Below are 20,118 nucleotides of genomic sequence, written 5' to 3' on the forward strand. Positions count from 1 at the left end.
CTTTAAAACAAAGCCTCTTGTTTCACGGTGAAGTAGTAAAGAAATACATTTTCTTTAGAACAAGGGTTCACATTGGACATAAATGGTGCAGAGTTTCCACACAGAGAGGCCTTAGCAGATGAACGTATTTGCAGAGGCATTTCTGTACGTGAAAATCTCGCCAGTATAACGTAAAGAAGTGAAGACATTGATTTCAATGGCTCTGTGCAGACAAAACATTTGTGCGTACATTCATCTCAAACCGCCCCAAATCTACAGAATTTACAGCACAAGTCATGTGGCAGATATTTAAAAAATGTTATCCACATGGTGCAGAAACAATACATCCATTAGTGAATCCTGCACTGAGCAGGGGGTTGGACCTGATGACCCTGGAGGTCTCTTCCAAGTCTACCATTCTAGGATTCTACATGCAAAATCTGCCGCAGAATTAAATTGCAATGTGGATTGTAAATCCACAGCGTGTCAATTTATGCTGCAGATTTTCAGTGCAGATTCCACAGCTTCAGGGCTTCTTCACACAGTCGTAGGGGAGTTTGAAAAAGAAGCAAATAGATAGGTCCTGCCTTGTCTTTCTTGCACGTAGTATTAACTACATACAAGAATGGTAAGGTAAGGGCTTCTGCACATTTGTGTTTTTCTTGTGCGTTTTTTTCACGAGATATCGCTGCGTTTTCTTCACACGATAGTCAATGGGACTTTCTAATGTTAAAAACGCATTGCACAAAAATTACAAAGCACAAACTTGCGATGCGTTTTTAACATTAGAAAGTCCCATTGACAATTGCGTGAAAAAATACAACGATATCACGTGAAAAAAACCGCAAGTGTGCTGGAGCCCTAAGTCCTATCTTTTCTCGGGTGTAGTAATAATGCCCGATAATACTGCTAGTGAAAACTAAACCATTAAAATCCCTAGTTTTAACCCGTTACATGGCCATGATTTTCCCGGTCACGTAACGTGACTAAAACACGCCCGTCAAGTTCTCAAATGAATGGGTAAAATCAGCAACAAATCCTCAGTCTGAGTGTATCATATGGATTTTGTTGAGGATTTTCTGTTGCAGAAAATATGATATGTGAGAACGTAGTCTAATAAGTTAAAATTTAAAGCCTTGTTCAGATGAACTTTTTTTTGTGTACAAATAGGAAAAATTGTGTGAACGAAGCTAAAGGCGCGATTTACATTTGCGCATAATTTGTTCATTCACGCGATCCGTGGTGCGTTTTGTGTGTTAATCCAGCGCCCATAGGAGTCAATAGGAAGTCCTGCACAAAGCCCAGGTCCTATCTTTTCTGACAGCACAACCTTAGATGCGGGCATTGTAGCCACGCATGTCCTACCTTTTGCAGGTGCAAGTATTTTGCGTGTCTAAAAATCATTCATGTGAACGCTGCAATAGAAACTATTGGATCTAATAGACAAATTCTGTTTGGATGGCTATTTGTGCACAAAAAGAAAAACACTCGTCAGAATGAGGCATTAAAGTATAATAGAGAATAAGAGTAACATTTAAATGAAAAGTAACATAACCTCAAAGTAAGATATCCACAATAAATATTTAACTACAAGGTCAATGGCCATCCTTTTTACATTATTTTTTTTGGCCAACTACCATTGGACGGTCTCTTTCAAAATCGTAGGCACTCATTTAATTATATCACATCATTAATTTGGTTAATAATTTTAGATTATATTGTCTATAGCTAAGGGCTCATTCACATGGGCGTAGGCGATTTTCGGTCGGCCGTGTCTTGGCCACAACACGACCAGGCATGGGAGGGGGCGGGACAGGTCAGGAGCTTAACAGCCAGCAAGGAGAGAAGAGGAGGAGAGAAGGTGGGTGGGAGTTTAGCAAACACTCTGCTAAACTCCCTCCCACCTCCGGCAAATCCCATAAGCTCCCATAGAAGTCTATGGGAGCAACTGCTTTATTCTGTCCAGAAGATAGTTCAGGAACTATCTTTTCTGACTGGCGTAAAAGCGCCCGACCAGAATGCAAACCATATGCGCTATCTTGCCCGTCCAGGCGCTTTTACACCACGGGAATACACCAGTCTGAACTGATGCATTGTAAACCAATGCATCAGATGGGCAGCGTATATTGGCCAGCTGTGAAAGTGCGGTCAATATACGCTCATGTGAAAGAGCCCTAAAGTTGTATTTCTCATATAACTGATAAAGTTTATTTTGCTAGGTTAAAAAACCTAGAGCAATATGCATAGAAAGAGGTGGAAAGGAACTAATTTCAAAGGATTCTGCTTTATGACATTTTGTTTATGCAAACTATAGAAAATAGGGCAGAGGGCATAACTGTAAAACAGGGGCAAGCATATAATATTAGCAATTGATCAAGTTGACTATAAGCTTAATCTATAATGCCATAATGACTTCTGTTTATCAGTTGTTTCATTATTTCAGCCTCATGCACATAGCTATTTAATCACTCTGTGCAAGCTTTCTAGCAGTGATTGGATACTCATAGCCTTCAGTGGGGTTCTGTTGTACCTCTACGGTTTCTCATGGACGTATATTGAGGTTTTCTTTATTTTTGCAAGATTCCACATGTGTTTGACAGAAAAAAATAGTTGGTAGCCATATTACAGAGGTACACTTACCTAGAATCATTGCAAAAGACCCCCTCATGGAGCGTCATAGGCCATTGTACAGATTCATTAAGGCTCAGTGGTACAAAGTTGCTTGTGATTCTTTCTGTGGTTGTATAGCTTCATGCATATGAATCTGTTGTGTGCATGAGGCCCAATGGTAATTCTAATAAAGAACATATTAGCAATGAGCCAGCTATTCATAATGAACGTTTGCTTTAATATGGAACCTAGAAAGCTTAGTAATTTCCATATAGGACTTTTTGAAGTGTTAGGGCTCCTGCACACAGACGTAAGCACAAATACGTTCGCTCCTGGGCAAGGTATTTGCACAGTGAACAAGTCGTTTTTGCACGGGTAACAGCAGAGTTGTTTTCCATTCACAACAGCTGCGCATTTGCTCATGTATAAAAACACGTTAGCGGTAATTGTCATTGACCCAGCCCACTGTAATCACTAATAAATAGTCAACATGTGCAGCGTTATGCTATCTTGTGAGGCTTCTGTTACTTTCTAGGTTTGTGAGACAGTAGCTGAGGCTAGAGATATGTCTTCTGATGACAAGGATGTTCTTTTGCTTTGGTTGCTGTCACTCATAACTGGGCAGTCACGTGAGATGGAGGACGATGTTCCTAGAAGGAGGCTTCAGCCGGTTCAGAATGTCAGTCTCTGCTCAACTAACTAAATTAATGAGCATCTCCATCTCAACATGGTTGAGCATGCTTCCAAAATGAAGGTATCCCAAAGAATCTCCAAAATGCCGTGCCTTCCCTGCAATTAGCTGCAAACTTTATAGCTCAAGAAAGGTGGCTGTGCAATTATGCCATTTTTCATGCATGTTCATGCAGAGTTCATTTGCACATCCCCATAGATTCCTATGGGGCCTGGGGGTGCAAATGCGCACAAAAATAGAGCATGTCACATATTTTTTTGACCTGATGGAAATGCATGCACAAAAACAAGTATTGTGAGCTTACCCATTGAAATCAATGGATTCTAACCCATTTTAATCGATGGATTACGTGTGCGCAAATACGTCTAAGTGATGGAGCCCTAAAAGCAATTACCCTGTACAATGGAAGATTGCTAAACACAATAAACAACACAATAGTATTCCAGCATACTAGCACTCTACATAAAGTATATGTAATGAACTGGCAGATTAAAAAATAATCATCAAAAAATATGTTCTGTATTACTCTGTATTGAGCATAATCAAAATAATTACTGCAATGAAAGTGCCACTCAGAAGTAAATTATAAATATTAACTTAGACATTTAGATTTTTCAATATGTTTCAGACATTTAAGGCATGAGGACAAAAAATATTTTTTTCAAGTGTATGATCAAGAAAAAAGTAATGTGGGAAAAACCATGTATACAGTTCCAGAACTTCTCATTTGAATATATCCATTAAAAGGTAAAAATGCTCACATGTGCGAACAAGGTCCTACGCGTTTCGGCAAAACACTAAGCCTTATCCACAGCATATAGCCTGTACAAGAAGCAAGTAATTTAAAGATAACAGGATATGAAATAACAAAAGCATGATCACTCCTACTAATGAATAAATAATAAGACAATGAAACTTGAAAAACAATAAAAAACAACACATTAATGTATAAACATAAGATCAGATCTGAGGTTAGGACCAGTTAAAAATCAGGTTTTTAATCGCATTATCTAAGAAGCCTTTGTTTTAGTTAAAACTGGAAACGAAGCAGTAGACAAAATATCCATTTTCAAGAGGTCATAAGTAACAAATCACTATCAATAAAACTAGAAAATATCATGGAGTATGATATTAAGGATTCAATATATATGCCTAGAACTAATATTAAATGGGAACTCGTGAATACCAGAAATAGATATATAAAGAGTAAAAAGGTAAAATACAACTCAGCAAAAATCTCGATTCATAGAGTTTTGCCAAACAGCAAACCTCCAATGGGGGGAGTATTTTATCCAAATTGCTACAGGAATAATAGACCAAAAAGTAGATGATTATTTGTTGGTAGACTCTCCAGTCTGTCATTTAAGTAAAAAAGGAAAGAAAAATGAATAGAGGCTCACCTCACCAGCAGTGCCTCCGGTACAGGGGAAAAAACAATATCTGTTTCCCAGCAGGAGCTCCGTCCTCAGATGGCCGTTGGCAATTGGCTAAACTTCATGAGAGAAACTGTAGATATGGAGGAGGGCTTCAACCATTAAAAATTATAACTTTTTTGTTTAAAACGCATACATCTTACAGGTAAAGCTGAACGCGTTTTGGCCAGACAGTGGCCTTTGTCAACAGCTGAAAAATGTAGTTAACAGATAACTATTATAGCAAGATACAAATCTATGCCCCTCATTATACGTAGTAATGTCTCAATGTTTGAACACCTCAGTATATGGCTTGATAATCTACTTTAGGTATTGTAGTATAGACGTCTCCTCTCTTTATACAGATATTCCACACAGTGGAGCCATTAATCCCCCCAGGCATCATCTGGTTGCCAATAGCAACTATTCAGATGATTCAGATGACGGTTACATGTTACATCTTTTTTATTTTCTTCCAATTTTTTTATGTTTGACAAACCAAAATTTCCCCAGGATTGTGGTTGCCCCATGGGCTTATTATTCCCCCCGTCCCTCACTAACCTCTATATGTCTCTATGGGAGGAGTCTTGTCTATAGGCCTCCCTTAACCCATTTCTGCAAAAGATAAGTTGGTATGGCAACCTCCTCCTTATTTGACAGGATTCCCCCGGTTTGGTTTCTGATTTTGTTTCCTATCTCAATATTAATAGTTTTTGCTTCTCTTTTACTTTTTAGCAGCATTTTGTCTCTCTCTTTTCTTGATATCTTGCTTATTAGAAACATTTTATCAAAAAAAAATGATACTAAATTGTATAGGAATCCCTTCTCTGGTAACTGCTTATTACATGCACGGAGTTGCCACCCCTCTCATATGGTTAAAACTCTCTGAGTAGAAGAGTTTATTGGACTCAAAAGGGTACGTTCATTGGAAAAAGATTATAATCAAGAGTTTCCTGTTTTTTCTGACAGATTGCGCCATTGTGGTTACCACAGTGGGGTCCTGAATAGGGGCCAAAAATATAGCAGCATCAAAAACCAGAGATGATCATTTGGCACAATCTAAATGACAATCCAATTGTTTGGCATAGTTCTTAAACACCAGACACCATCATACTACATCTGACAGTTTTGTAGTTTTTTTCTACTAGTTTTAGTATGGATTTTTTATTACATTTAACAAAACACGCAAGAAAATCTACTTATTTTTATGTAGGATAATTCCCTCGCCCAAATTTTTCAGCCAGGTATCAAATTTGTCACCAAAAAAATAAGTACAATAGGCAGCATGATAGATCCAAGCTTATACAACAATACAACTTTGACATCACAAAAATGGCTCATGATTAAAGGTTGTATCAGATGTGTTCAATCAAGTTCTAGTTTTCCTTTCTCTACAACATCCCTGACTATTTATATTAATTCATTTATAAATTGTAACACCAGTTGTCTCATTTATGGTTTTGAATAGAGATGAGCGAACGTACTCGTCCGAGCTTGATATTCGTGCGAATATTAGGGTGTTCGGGATGCTCGTTACTCGTAACGAGTACCACGCGGTGTTCCGGTTACTTTCAGTTTCCTCTCTGAGACATAACGCGCTTTTCTGGCCAATTGAAAGACAGGGAAGGCATTACAACTTCCCCCTGTGACGTTCAAGCCCTATACCACCCCCCTGCTGTGAGTGGCTGGGGCGATCAGATGTCACCCGAGTATAAAAGTCGGCCCCTCCCGCGGCTCGCCACACATGCCTTGTGAGTTAGCTGAGGGAAAGTGCTGTTCTATTGGAGTTGCTGTAGGGAGAGTGTTTGTAGTGAGTGTAGACTTCAAGAACCCCAACGGTCCTTCTTAGGGCCACATCTACGTGTGTGCAGGCTGCTGTTAGCAGTGGAGAAATTTTTTTTTCTTCTCAAAATTGGCAGTGCAGAGCATTGCACCCGGCATTAGGGACAGAAGTGGTGCTTAGGCAGGGAGAGTGTTAGGAGTGAGTGTAGCCTTCAAGAACCTCAACGGTCCTTTCTAGGGCCACATTTAACTGTGTGGAGTACTGTGCAGGCTGCTGTTAGCTGTGTTGCTTTTTTTTTTTTTTCTCAAAATCGGCGGTGCAGAGCATTGCACCCTGCATTGATACTACAGGCACAGAATTGTGTAGGCAGGGCCGCAACACAGTTATATTAGTCATTGAATAGGCACAGTGGGCCTTTCCTTTTAAACAAAAGGGAAAAAAGTATATTTGCCCTGCCTCTGTCAGTCCTAAGGGCTCTGGGTACGTGTGTGCTGCGTGGAGAACGTAGAAAAATCAGACGCAACCAGCTACGGTTGAGTGCAGCCTTGCGCCAATTTCTTTCCTGCCTGGGAAATACCTGCTCTGCCACAGTTAATAACTCTGCAACAGTAAAGTTCTGTGACACTTTTGCAGGGCCGCAACACAGTTATTAAACTTAGTAGTATTCATTGAATACACGCAGTGTGGCTTGTCCTTTGAAAAACAAGGGAAAAAATTGTATTTTGGCTGCAGGCTTGCGCCACTTTCTTTCCTGCCTGGGAAATCAAATCACTGGTAATACACCATGCTGAGGGGTAGGGGTAGGCCTATAGGACGTGGACGCGGCGAGGACGCGGAGGCCCAAGTCAGGGTGTGGGCACAGGCCGAGCCAGTGTGGTGGCCAGGGGTAGAGGCAGGGCCAGACCGAATAATCCACCAACTGTTTCCCAAAGCGCCCCCTCGCGCCATGCCACCCTGCACAGGTCAAGGTGCTCTACGGTGTGGCAGTTTTTCACAGAGACGCCTGACGACCGACGAACAGTGGTGTGCAACCTTTGTCGCGCCAAGATCAGCTGGGGAGGCACCACCAACAGCATGCGCAGGCATATGATGGCCAAGCACCCCACAAGGTGGGACGATGCCCGTTCACCGCCTCCAGTTTGCACCACTGCCTCTTCCCCTGTGCCCCAACCTGCCACTGAGATCCAACCCCCCTCTGAGGACACAGGCACTACCGTCTCCTGGCCTGCACCCACACCCTCACCTTCGCTGTCCTCGGCCCCATCCAGCAATGTCTCTCAGCGTAGCGTCCAGACGTCGCTAGCGCCACAGTTTGAGCGCAAGCGCAAGTACGACGCCACGCACCCGCACGCTCAAGCGTTAAACGTGCACATTGCAAAATTGATCAGCCTAGAGATGCTGCCGTATAGGCTTGTGGAAACGGAGGCTTTCAAAAGCATGATGGCGGCGGCGGCCCCACGCTACTCAGTTCCCAGTCGCCACTACTTTTCCCGATGTGCCGTCCCAGGCCTGCACGACCACGTCTCCCGCAACATTGTACGCGCCCTCACCAACGCGGTTACTGCCAAGGTCCACTTAACAACAGACACGTGGACAAGCACAGGCGGGCAGGGCCACTATATCTCCCTGACGGCACATTGGGTGAATTTAGTGGAGGCTGGGACAGAGTCAGAGCCTGGGACCGCTCACGTCCTACCCACCCCCAGAATTGCGGGCCACACCTCGGTGGTGGTATCTGCGGCGGTGTATGCTTCCTCCACTAAAGCACCTTCCTCCTCCTCCTCCTCCAACGCAACCTCTGTCTCACAATCAAGATGTGTCAGCAGCACGTCGCCAGCAGTCGGTGTAACGCGGCGTGGCAGCACAGCGGTGGGCAAGCGTCAGCAGGCCGTGCTGAAACTACTCAGCTTAGGAGAGAAGAGGCACACAGCCCACGAACTGCTGCAGGGTCTGACAGAGCAGACCGACCGCTGGCTTGCGCCGCTGAGCCTCCAACCGGGCATGGTCGTGTGTGACAACGGCCGTAACCTGGTGGCGGCTCGGCAGCTCGGCAGCCTCACGCACTTGCCATGCCTGGCCCATGTCTTTAATTTGGTGGTTCAGCGCTTTCTGAAAAGCTACCCCCACTTGTCATACCTGCTCGGAAAGGTGCGCCAGCTCTGCGCACATTTCCGCAAATCCCACACGCACGCTGCCACCCTGCGGACACTGCAACATCGGTTTAATCTGCCAGTGCACCGACTGCTGTGCGACGTGCCCACACAGTGGAACTCTACGCTCCACATGTTGGCCAGACTCTATGAGCAGCGTACAGCTATAGTGGAATACCAACTCCAACTTGCGCGGCGCAGTGTGAGTCAGCCTCCTCAATTATTTACAGAAGAGTGGCCCTGGTTGGCAGCCATCTGCCAGGTCCTTGGAAAATTTGAGGAGTCTACCCAGGTGGTGAGCGGCGATGCTGCAATCATTAGCGTCACCATTCCCCTGCTATGCATCTTGAGAAGTTCCCTGCAAAGCATAAATGCAGACGCTTTGCGCTCGGAAACAGAGCCGGGGGAAGACAGTATGTCGCTGGATAGTCAGAGCACCCTCCTGTCTATATCTCAGCGCGTTCAGGAGGAGGAGGAGGAGCATGAGGAGGATGAGGAGGAGGGGGAAGAGACAGCTTGGCCCACTGCTGACGGTACCCATGCTGCTTGCCTGTCATCCTTTCAGCGTGTATGGGCTGAGGAGGAGGAAGAGGAGGAGGAGGAGGATCCTGAAAGTGATCTTCCTAGTGAAGACTGCCATGTGTTGCGTACAGGTACCCTGGCACACATGGCTGACTTCATGTTAGGATGCCTTTCTCGTGACCCTCGCGTTACACGCATTCTGGCCACTACGGATTACTGGGTGTACACACTGCTCGACCCATGGTATAAGGAGAGCCTTTGCACTCTCATTCCCGAAGAGGAAAGGGGTTCGAGAATGATGCAATACCACAGGGCGCTGGTGGACAAACTGATGGTAAACTTCCCATCCGACAGCGCTAGTGACAGAAGGCGCAGTTCCGAGGGCCAGGTAGCAGGGGAGGCGCAGAGATCATGCAGCATGTACAGCGCAGGCAGGGGAACATTCTCCAAGGCCTTTGCCAGCTTTATGGCTCCCCAGCAAGACTGTGTCACCGCTCCCCAGTCACGGCTGAGTCGGCGGGAGCACTGTAAAAGGATGGTGAGGGAGTACGTAGCCGATCGCACGACCGTCCTCCGTGACGCCTCTGCCCCCTACAACTACTGGGTGTCGAAGCTGGACACGTGGCCTGAACTCGCGCTGTATGCCCTGGAGGTGCTTGCTTGTCCTGCGGCTAGCGTCTTGTCAGAGAGTGTGTTTAGTGTGGCTGGGGGAATCATCACGGATAAGCGTACCCACCTGTCAACCGACAGTGCCGACAGGCTTATACTCATCAAGATGAACAAAGCCTGGATTTCCCCAGACTTCTCTTCTGCACCAGCGGACAGCAGCTATACCTAAGCAATACGTATTATGCACCCGCGGATGGAAGCATCGTTCTCTCTCACCATCCAAAACGGGGACATTTCTGCTTCATCAATCTGTGTATAATATTCCTCCTCCTCCTCCTCCTGCTCCTCCTCCTGAAACCTCACGTAATCACGCCGAACGGGCAATTTTTCTTAGGGCCACAAGGCTCACTCATATAATTTTTCTAAACAATTTTTATACGTTTCAATGCTCTTAAAAGCGTTGAAACTTTAACTTGAACCAATTTTTCGTTAAACTGGGCTGCCTCCAGGCCTAGTTACCACTTAAGCCACATTAACCAAAGCGATTAATAGGTTTCACCTGCCCTCTTGGTTGGGCATGGGCAATTTTTCTGAGGTACATTAGTACTGTTGGTACACCAATTTTTGTGGGCCCTCGCCTACAGTGTAATCCAATTAATTTTTTGCCCACCTGCATTACAGCTGACGTTACATCAGCTGTGTTGGGCACTGCAATGGGATATATTTATGTACCGCCGGTGGCTTCCTAGCACCCACCCATGCTGTGGGTCCACACGGAGTTGTAACTGCATGTGTCCACTTGTAAAGAACCCCAGTCTAACTGGGGCATGCAGTGTGGGCCGAAGCCCACCTGCATTAAGCACGACATTACTACCTCAGCTGTGTTGGGCAATGCAATGGGATATTTTTGTGTATCGCCGGTGGGTTCCAGGGAGCCACCCATGCTGTCGGTCGACAGGGACTTCACAATAGGGAGTTGTACCTGCCTGTGTCTATGAATTAAAAAGCCCGGTCTGACTGGGGCATGCAGAGACACCTTGACAGAATGAATAGTGTGTGGCACATAGGTTCCCCATTGCTATGCCCACGTGTGCAGCTCCTGATGGCGGTGGCACAGGATTCTATTTCTCATTGCTTCTGTACAGCATTGTGGGCTATCGCCCCGCCCCTTTAAAAGAGGGTCGCTGCCTAGCCGTGCCAACCCTCTGCAGTGTGTGCCTGCGGTTCCTCCTCATGGCAGACGCACTTCTAAATAGACATGAGGGCGGTGTGGCATGAGGGCAGCTGAAGGCTGCGCAGGGACACTTTGGTGTGCGCTGTGGGGGGGAGGGGGGGCGGTTGGGCAGCATGTAACCCAGGAGAAGTGGCAGTGGAGTGTCATGCAGGCAGTGATTGTGCTTTGTTGGAGGTAGTGTGGTGCTTAGCAAAGGTATGCCATGCTAATGAGGGCTTTTCAGAAGTAAAAGTTGTTGGGAGGGGTGGGGGCCCCACTCTTGCCGGTATTGTGGCTTAATAGTGGGACCTGTGAACTTGAGATGCAGCCCAACATGTAGCCCCTCGCCTGCCCTATCCGTTGCTGTGTCGTTCCCATCACTTTCTTGAATTGCCCAGATTTTCACACAAGGAAACCTTAGCGAGCGTCGGCGAAATACAAAAATGCTCGGGTCGCCCATTGACTTCAATGAGGTTCGTTACTCGAAACGAACCCTCGAGCATCGCGAAAAGTTCGTCCCGAGTAACGAGCACCCGAGCATTTTGGTGCTCGCTCATCTCTAGTTTTGAATCAACTATCTGTTCCAAGCAGCACGTTGGATGTACATCACGGAAATTAAAACTACGTATTGCTGAGCGTATATCTGCCTCTAATCCTTCCTCAGGTATTTTGAGACATTCCCTGTCTGCAGCATCCATATATTTTTTAGACATTAACCAAGGGATATATTCTCATTTAAAGTCACTGGCATTGAAAGGGTTTTCCACCCAGCAAGAGGTGGAGACTGGTTTCAAAAATTGTTTTCAAGAAAGCCTTATTGAATTCTGCAGTTAAAAAACTGATTTCCACATCGTCTTAACCTTAGATCTAATCTTATGTTTATATGTCAATGTTTTTGTATTGTTTTTCATGTGTTTGAGTTCTTCATTATTTATTCATTAGTAGGAGTGGTCATGCTTTTGTTAAATCATATCCTGTTTGGAGATGAGCGAGCATACTCGGTAAGGCAATTTACTCGAGAGAGCATCGCCTTTTTTGAGTAACTGCTGGCTCGTCCCTGAAGATTCTGGGGCCGTGGGGGGTGAGCGGGGGGTTGCGGAGGGGATCGGGAGAGAGAGAGATCTCTCTCACTCTCCCTCCCACTCCACCCCTGCCGCCCCGCGTCGCCCCCCAAATCTTCAGGGATGAGCCAGAGGTTACTCGAAAAAGGCGATGCTCTCTCGAGTAAATTGCCTTACCGAGTATGCTCGCTCATCTCTACTTCTGTTACCTTTAACTTACTTTTACAGGCTTTATGCTATAGTTAAGACTTAGTTATTGTTCGCACATGTGAGCGTTTTTACCTTTTAATAGATATATTCTAATAAAGATTCATTTTTTATGAGAAGTGCTGGAGCTATACATATCTTTTTTTCCACATTGTATTTTTGAGAAAATGGCTTATTGAAGGTTGGGGATTTGGCATAACTCTATGGATCAAGAGTTTTGGTGAGTTGTAGTTTACCTTTTTACTGTTTATATAAAGTAATATGTACTCTATTTGGATAATTCTTTTCTTTTTTCAGTACACTATCCAATTGCTCATGCTATCAATGGAAAAAAGTCTTGGTGGCAAAGTCCAAGCATTAAAAATGGGATGGAATACCACTATGTGACAATTACACTAGATCTTCAACAGGTAAGGAGAATTTCCTTTTCTTCTTCTTTGCCTTCTTCTTCTGTTTTATTAAATATTAAATTATTACATTTTTATTTACTCAAAAAAAGTATTCTCTAAGATGTACCCTGTTCCTCAGTTAGGTTGGAGTTAATCCTGTACACAGTGCAGCACAAAAGAAAGAGCCCAATGGAAACTGCATAGGAAGTACTCTGGAGGGTGGGACACGGTGGGAGTATTTCTTAGTCAGGCTTCAGGACAATTAATAATGTCTGGGGAGAGTCATTATGTGAAGTGGCCATGAACTATCAGAATAAGTGGATATATCTCTGGAATTCAGGTTTGGGTCATACCCATACAGTTTTCTTGATCCCTTGCTATTCTGGAGCTGCTGTTGGCCCTAATAATGGTGCAATACTTTATGGAGTTTCTTGAAAGTCAGCACAGCATATATTTAAACTATTACTTGTGCCACATCAGAATTTGCTAACTAGTATTGAAATGAGGTATTAAGAAGCTTGTATAAGAAATAATCCAACTGTTAATATCAATGACCAGTGGGAGATAAAAAATGTCTCTGTAGGGTCGCCTATTGGAAGGTATCTACCCAAATAATCAATGTGTCAGGCTTTGTAATGTGGCTTTGAATAGTGAGGAGGGAGAAACAAATGTCTGCCATCAGGTGTCTTTTCTTAATGGAGAAAACTATGGGTTTGCCTATAGCCTTACTCATGTTGCAAGACTTGTTAAAAGTTTGGGCATTGACTTATTGCTACTTTCCAATAGCAGTGCTGTAGAGGCATTTTTCCATCTCATATCTGCATATCCTTTTTGCAGGGAGCATTACATTCCCTATAAAACTCCCTTCTTAAACTTGGCAGTCCCTACAAGGCAAAATTTCATTCCCCTGATACCAGTGACTATGCATATATCTAGCAAATCTGCTGAAGAAACCAGTGCACTCTTGAATCATCTTACCCATTAATAAAAAATACACATGGGTATCTTTTTAAAGAAATTTTATGCAGCAGTTTTTTTTTGCTATTTCTTAAAAACAGGAAGTCATTAAGAACTTGGAACAATCAAAGAGGAACTGGAGGGGGAAGTCTGGAGGTGGTGGGGGGGGGGGGGATACTCAGCTGGAGGGGGAAAGGATCCTATTATTAATAGATTACAGAAAAGTGGCTTTGCAACAGTGTCAGAATACCCACCTAAGGTGCCTACCCACTAGTAGTTTTTTTTTGCTGTGATTTCGCTGCAGTTTTTTTAACAAATGTCAATGGACTTCCTAATGTTAAAATCACAGCTTTGTGCTTCTGAGATTTTTGTGCGATGCGATTTTAACATTAGAAAGTCCCATTGACATTTGGAAAAAAAACTGCAGCAAAAAAAACGCTAGTGTGTAGGCACCCTAAAGCCCTAATAGAAAAAGTGTCAGGCACCACTACAGTAAATAAAATATGGCCCAAACTGTAATGAAACATACAAGAAAAAAAAGACAGTATGCAAAGGGCATAAAGTACATGCAGATACCAAAAACATGATAAAAACAATTTAAAAAGCATTAGGAGCAACATGTACAGAACAACCGTTATTTCCAAACTAGCTTGTTACCCGCGACTTCGTCCACGTGGAATTTGTTTTTTTTAAATCTAATCTGTGTTTTGCTGTATATTGAAACATAAAAAGTTGAATTAGTGAAAGGAATGTAACTGCAATCTGTTATGTCCAGACAGTTCTGTACGTTTTTGGTGTCTTCTTTTGCTAGGATATAAAGGTTTTGTGGGCTGTAAACATGTGAGCGCGCCACATACAGTTGTCCATGAGAAAGATATGTTTTTTCTAAATCCTGAACTGTGATTGGTTGCTAGAGCTCAGCTTTCATTTCTTATACTGCTGAGGTAAAATAAAAGCTGTGCTGTGATTGGTTGCTATTTGTTATACTGCTGAGGGAAAATAAAAGCTGCACTGTGATTGGTTGCTATAGGCCACACAGATTTTCTTTAAAATCGCAAACAGAGTCCTTTCACATGTATAATATTAGTATGGAAATAAGCAGACCGTAACATCCACACATAATAACAAATCTGTCCCAAAAATAAGTAGTGCTAGCCACAAAGATAAAATACATATATTCAGAGGCACTGTAAGTACAAGAATTTGATGGCTTGATGAAGGTGCCTTTATTGAGCACCGAAACGCGTTGTCTATGTCCCTGTCACTGTAATAAAGGATCGTTTTATATCCATGCTGGACTTGGAGATTTGTTTACTGTACAGGAGTCGATACTTCTAGGAGGGGGCTTTTGCTTGTCATACCCCCCTCCTCCCGAGTAAGTGCTGTTCTATTCCCCTATTTGCATCTCTGTTCTAATTTCATCTGGCTACTGCCACATTTCTTTGAAGCACAGGATAACTTTTTCTCTAACAGATTTTTGTATAACAATATAAAGAAATCCATAACAAAAAAATATATAAGGTAAAGGCAAATAAAGAGGCACAAAAAGATGTTACATATTACCACCTAGCTAGATATGAACACAAGGGTATTGAAGAACCTCGCATGTATCGCCATTAAGCATGGCTTTCTTATATATCTTTGGTATCTATTCCTTTATATTATTCTGGCAGTCTTACAGTTATAGTGTCTCTAAGTATATGTTTTTTATATTTGTGGTACATTAGTAAAGAATTTTTGTATTGTTTGGTATGTGTGTGTGTACTTTATGGCCTTTTTGCACACTTTCTTTTTCTTGGTAAGTGTCCACCTAAAGAGTGTAAGCTAGACTCGACATAGATATAAGTGGGTGCAGACATTGCAATCACACACAGACTGTACAGCCTGAAGGGACCCAAAGGCTCCTTTGCCACACAAGAAGACACCAGTATTAGAAATGGCACCTAATAGTTAGAGGCTCTCTTTCAAATCCTGCATTACTGTACATACAGTTCAGGTTATACCTCTGCAAGCCAGACTGAACCCATTACTAGGTGAAGTAAGAGAATTCACCTAGTAACAGTCAGTGAGCATCCCCCGACAGATGTGCCTGCTATAGGATATCCCACAGTCCTGATAAATAATGCCAGTCCAAGAATTTTCCTATTAAAAGTTCTAAACATACGCAATGTTCTAGCCAAAATGCTTTATAAGAAATATCGATATGAGCATACCCTCATAAAGATTAGAGTGTGCATACACCAGCCAGAGTGTCCCCATAAGAGACAAACCAGAGTGCCCCTAAGCATAGTGCAGCCCACATACCTCTATTTTGCTTCAGTGTTGCAAGGAAGTGATACGGGAGAAGTCAATTGTCATGTTACAGCCAGCACTCTGTGAAGTCTCTGCCAGTACACGTTTGCTACTGGGATCAACAAAACAGGAGGCTAGACAGGCTGGACTAGATGGACATTGTCTTCATTCAGCCTTACGAACTATGTTACTATGTTACTGTGTATGTTACTAGTTCAGGTTAGTTAGTTCCACAGCCATTAGCTGAGGTAGTGGCTGGTGACAGTTCTGTCAGCCAATCAGCTTCTGCCCTTTCCCTACATAATCCAGCTCTTCCTGACTGGGAGTTGCCAATTACATTTCCGTGTTTCTGATCAAGTCAGCTTGCTCAGTGCTCCTGTCTGTTGTCTGGCTCATGTGTTCTGCTTAGTCCCTGTGTATCTGTGTTTTTTCATTCTATGTTCTTGTCTTTTATTTGTTGTCAGTTTTTGTTTGTCCCTGGTTTTCTGTACTCTGACCATGTACTTGTCCTCGTGGAAATAGTAGGGTCGCCCCTGTTGGGATGGGTGCTCCATTTCGAGGTGGATTCTGCCGGAGGGATTCAGAGTGCTGCACATTGATTGCTACCTCCAATGTCTGTCTGCTAATGCATCTAGCCACCTGTGTAGCAAGCTTATATGTCCGTCCTGACTGCTACAGTGCCAAATCTCCATATGGTTTTGTCAGTAGTCCAGGACAAACATAATACCAATAAGTGATCTACCATGTTACATTTCTTGCTGTGCTTGTCTCTATCAACAAATATCAGTGTTGGTAAAGTCTAGAATGATTAGTATTTGAGCAATCTACTAACAGTGACTGTAACTAAATTGCATTGTCTAATGGAAGCCCGAGATTGAAATTCATTTCCTATCCAATCACAGGCTGCTCTCCCTCATGCTTTATACTGCATCCTTCATTTATAAAAGGCAGTCCATGATGGACTGAATTTGTTTACAGCAAAAACATCTTGTAACCATCATTACAAAACAGAACAGTATGAAGTAATTACCCACATATGGGGACGTGAATGGGTTTTTATAGGGAACAGTGGTTTCCTGAAATTTCTCTTCAAGGGACTAATAAAAGATGAAATGTAACTGGGAGCTATAAGAATTTACATAACCCTTCAACACGATTTGTTTTAGTATAAAGACTAAAAAATGTAAATAACTATTAATGCATTTTAGAGATGAGCGAACGTACTCGGATAAGCACTACTCGTCCGAGTAATGTGCTTTATCCGAGTACCTCCCCGCTCGTCCTGAAAGATTCGGGACGCGCTGCAGAGCGGGGAGCTGCAGGGGAGAGCGGGGAGGAACGGAGGGGAGATCTTTCTCTCCTTCTCTCCCGCCCGCTCTGCCCCGCTCCCCGCTGCGACTCACCTGTCAGCAGCGAAGCGCCCCGAATCTTTCAGGACGAGCGGCGAGATACTCGGATAAAGCACATTACTCGGACGAGTAGTGCTTATCCGAGTACGTTCGCTCATCTCTAATGCATTTCAGATAAATCACTCAAAGTTGCAGAAAGACGTAACAAAGTAATACCACATGTTAGCTAAGAATTTAACATATAGAAAACCAACGTTATCCACAAGAGCTTTACAGAATGCCAGTTCTTTGAGCTATATGTAGCAGAAATATACAATATATAGTCTTCAGCACATTCCTGGGCAAGCCTTGATGCAAGATTTTCAACAAATAGAATCACTTTATCTTTCTTGTAATTGTCATAACTAGAGATGAGCGAGCACGCTCAGATAAAGCAGTTACTCAAGCGAGCATCGCTCTTTTCGAGTAACTGCTTACTGGTCCGAGCAGGCTCGTGGGGGCAGCGGATGGTAGCGGGGGGGAGAGTTAGAGAGATCTCTTTCTCTACCCCCCGCTATTACCTGCCACCCCAGCCCCCCCCCCCCCGCCCCGAGCCTACTAGGACCAGTAAGCAGTTACTCGAGAAGAGCGATGCTCGCTCGAGTAACTGCTTTATCCGAGAGTGCTCGCTCATCTCTAGTCATAACACATTAAAACCCCATATTTTATTTCATTTCAGTATACCCTGGCATTGTTGTGCTGTAAACTCTACCAAACATGCAAAGTTTACATACAGTATCGCAATGCTCTTTCAACTTTGTAGCATTTCTTGTTCCCCAGAGCTGGTTCATAAAATAAGCTTAGTATGTAAGACAAGTGTTGTTTGTATCTGTATTTTTTTAATGCTAGTAGTGGCACCACAACTAATGAAACATTATAGTCTAATAGAAGCCTTTCTAAGAGTGGAGATTGCAGTGCAACGTAATTTCTTGTTCATCTATCAAAGTCCCTTAAACACTCAAGGCCTAATGCCTTAGTACTACATAGACGAAGAATAAAAGAACATTTTGTAAGTGAATTCTCAGAACATTTGGCAAATCTAGGACATTGTTTAGAATATTCAACTGGCTATTAATGCAAAATTTTGACATTAGTCTTCAGAATGTGAAGCGTTTCAAGAATGTGTTGGAGCAAACAATATTTTCCTTTGTTTTCTCCTTATCCTCTGCAGCCTGTAGTAAGAAAGCCTTCAGAAATGAACAGGATGACATTTATCATCTCTTTGCAATGTGGTTTCTTGACATTGCACTATGAATATCTTGTACATTTTAGTGTTGTATATTCTATATAATGTGGTATATCTTACAAAACTTTATATTTTGTACGTCTTTACTTCTGTATTGGCACATTTTGGTATTGGCAGGGTGTTTTAGTCTACTGGTTTAATATTAAGCCCATTTACTTAAGAACAAAAATGGGTCAATGCATCTGTAAATATACAATATTATACAGTATGATAATATATTATCCCATCGTTTTAAACAAATCATTATTGCCATCACGTCTAACTTAATGAATGCCTGCTATGCATCTAAAAAAGTTTAGAAGTGATAACTCCCTATTACATCTTTCTTGTAATGTGTTTCCATGATTTCTGTGTTCCTGTTTAAGCAGTAGGTCATGGCTATACTCCATTGCCTTTCTGCAATGAGTATTGCTGGATGAGCAAATATTGATGCATTGCCCATTACTTTGCTCAGGAACACTTCCATTTTACTCATTGAGCTTCCCTCAGCTTTCCCTGCTGCAGAATCTGTCCCTTAGTAGTTATATTGCTAAACCTACTTTTATAACTGCGGTCTGCTGTATGTTTATCTGCTTATTTGCTATTACTAGAGCATGGAAATGAAAGTGTTCATATTGATTTGACCAAACATTCTTCTTGAGACTCAAGCTGCAGAACTAAACTATATGGCTGTCAGGGGAAGAAGATGTGCAGCAGACCTTATTTCACAGGGAATAATGGAGCCAGGAAAAGGGAGATATGGAGATGCATGTGTAAAATGTTAAAGAACTATGATCATGAACTGTACTTGAGAAAATCTGTCTAGCCAGCGCAGGCGAGAAACTACCTTGAGTATACATTAGGAAAATAGTTCCATATTATGGGAGCACAAGGCTTGCCAAACAAGTTCATGTGAGCATTGTCCATAGTGCTCAATTGAGTATGAACAGCTTTTAGAGAAATTGCTCCCAACAAAAAGCTACAAGGGTCAGGTGTAAATTGCATAAAATTTCCAATCTATGTTCTGAAAAGGACATGTAGAGGAGAGAGGATTGTAGGGGGTATGGCACTTTGGGAGCAAAGAAGAATGGTCCGTGCTCTTAAAAATAATACACAAATAACAAGGTACTTATTTTATCACAGCTGTTTTGTGAGTTGGACATGTATAACACTGGATTTTGGAATATGAAGGAGTGCTTTCTACTTTTCAGTTTAGGAACAAACATTTGAGCTTACGTGTCAGAGAATTGAAGTGTTATTATGTTGCAGCTGCATAGAATCGTATGTTTATACTAGAGAACAGTGCAAGGCTTTAAATTAGCAAGCAACAATAGTACATTGCCTAAATTGGTCACATAATTACAGCTTTACATTTCTTATTATGCAAATTATGATCTCGCTAGGTTTCCAAGTTCAGTAAAATACTGTAATTTTTCTTTTTTATGAAACAGTAAAGTTCGGCAGTTTTCCCCTTCAAAACATTTTTTTTTTCTTCCGCAAGCGGGCATTTGGAAATATATTAAACGACATCAAAGTTTATGTTTTAAATAAAAAATTTTAATGATGGAAATTCTCAAAAATAAATTATGCTCCTCAGTTTCAAGCACTCAGGCTTCACAGAGAAGACCCG

At 42.7% G+C, this 20,118-nt stretch overlaps 1 protein-coding gene across 7 annotated transcripts in view; it reads left to right on the forward strand.

Moving 5' to 3' along the window:
* LAMA2 (laminin subunit alpha 2) overlaps positions 1-20,118 on the forward strand; it is an 834,596-nt gene that overhangs the window by 151,687 nt on the left and 662,791 nt on the right. For all 7 annotated transcript variants that reach the window (XM_066605535.1, XM_066605537.1, XM_066605536.1 and 4 more), the window contains exon 3: positions 12,535-12,647. In XM_066605535.1, coding sequence (XP_066461632.1) covers positions 12,535-12,647 — 113 coding nt within the window. The remainder of the gene's footprint in view (positions 1-12,534; positions 12,648-20,118) is intronic.

Source organism: Eleutherodactylus coqui, chromosome 1, assembly GCF_035609145.1.
Source record: "Eleutherodactylus coqui strain aEleCoq1 chromosome 1, aEleCoq1.hap1, whole genome shotgun sequence".
Taxonomy (NCBI): Eukaryota; Metazoa; Chordata; class Amphibia; order Anura; family Eleutherodactylidae; genus Eleutherodactylus; species Eleutherodactylus coqui.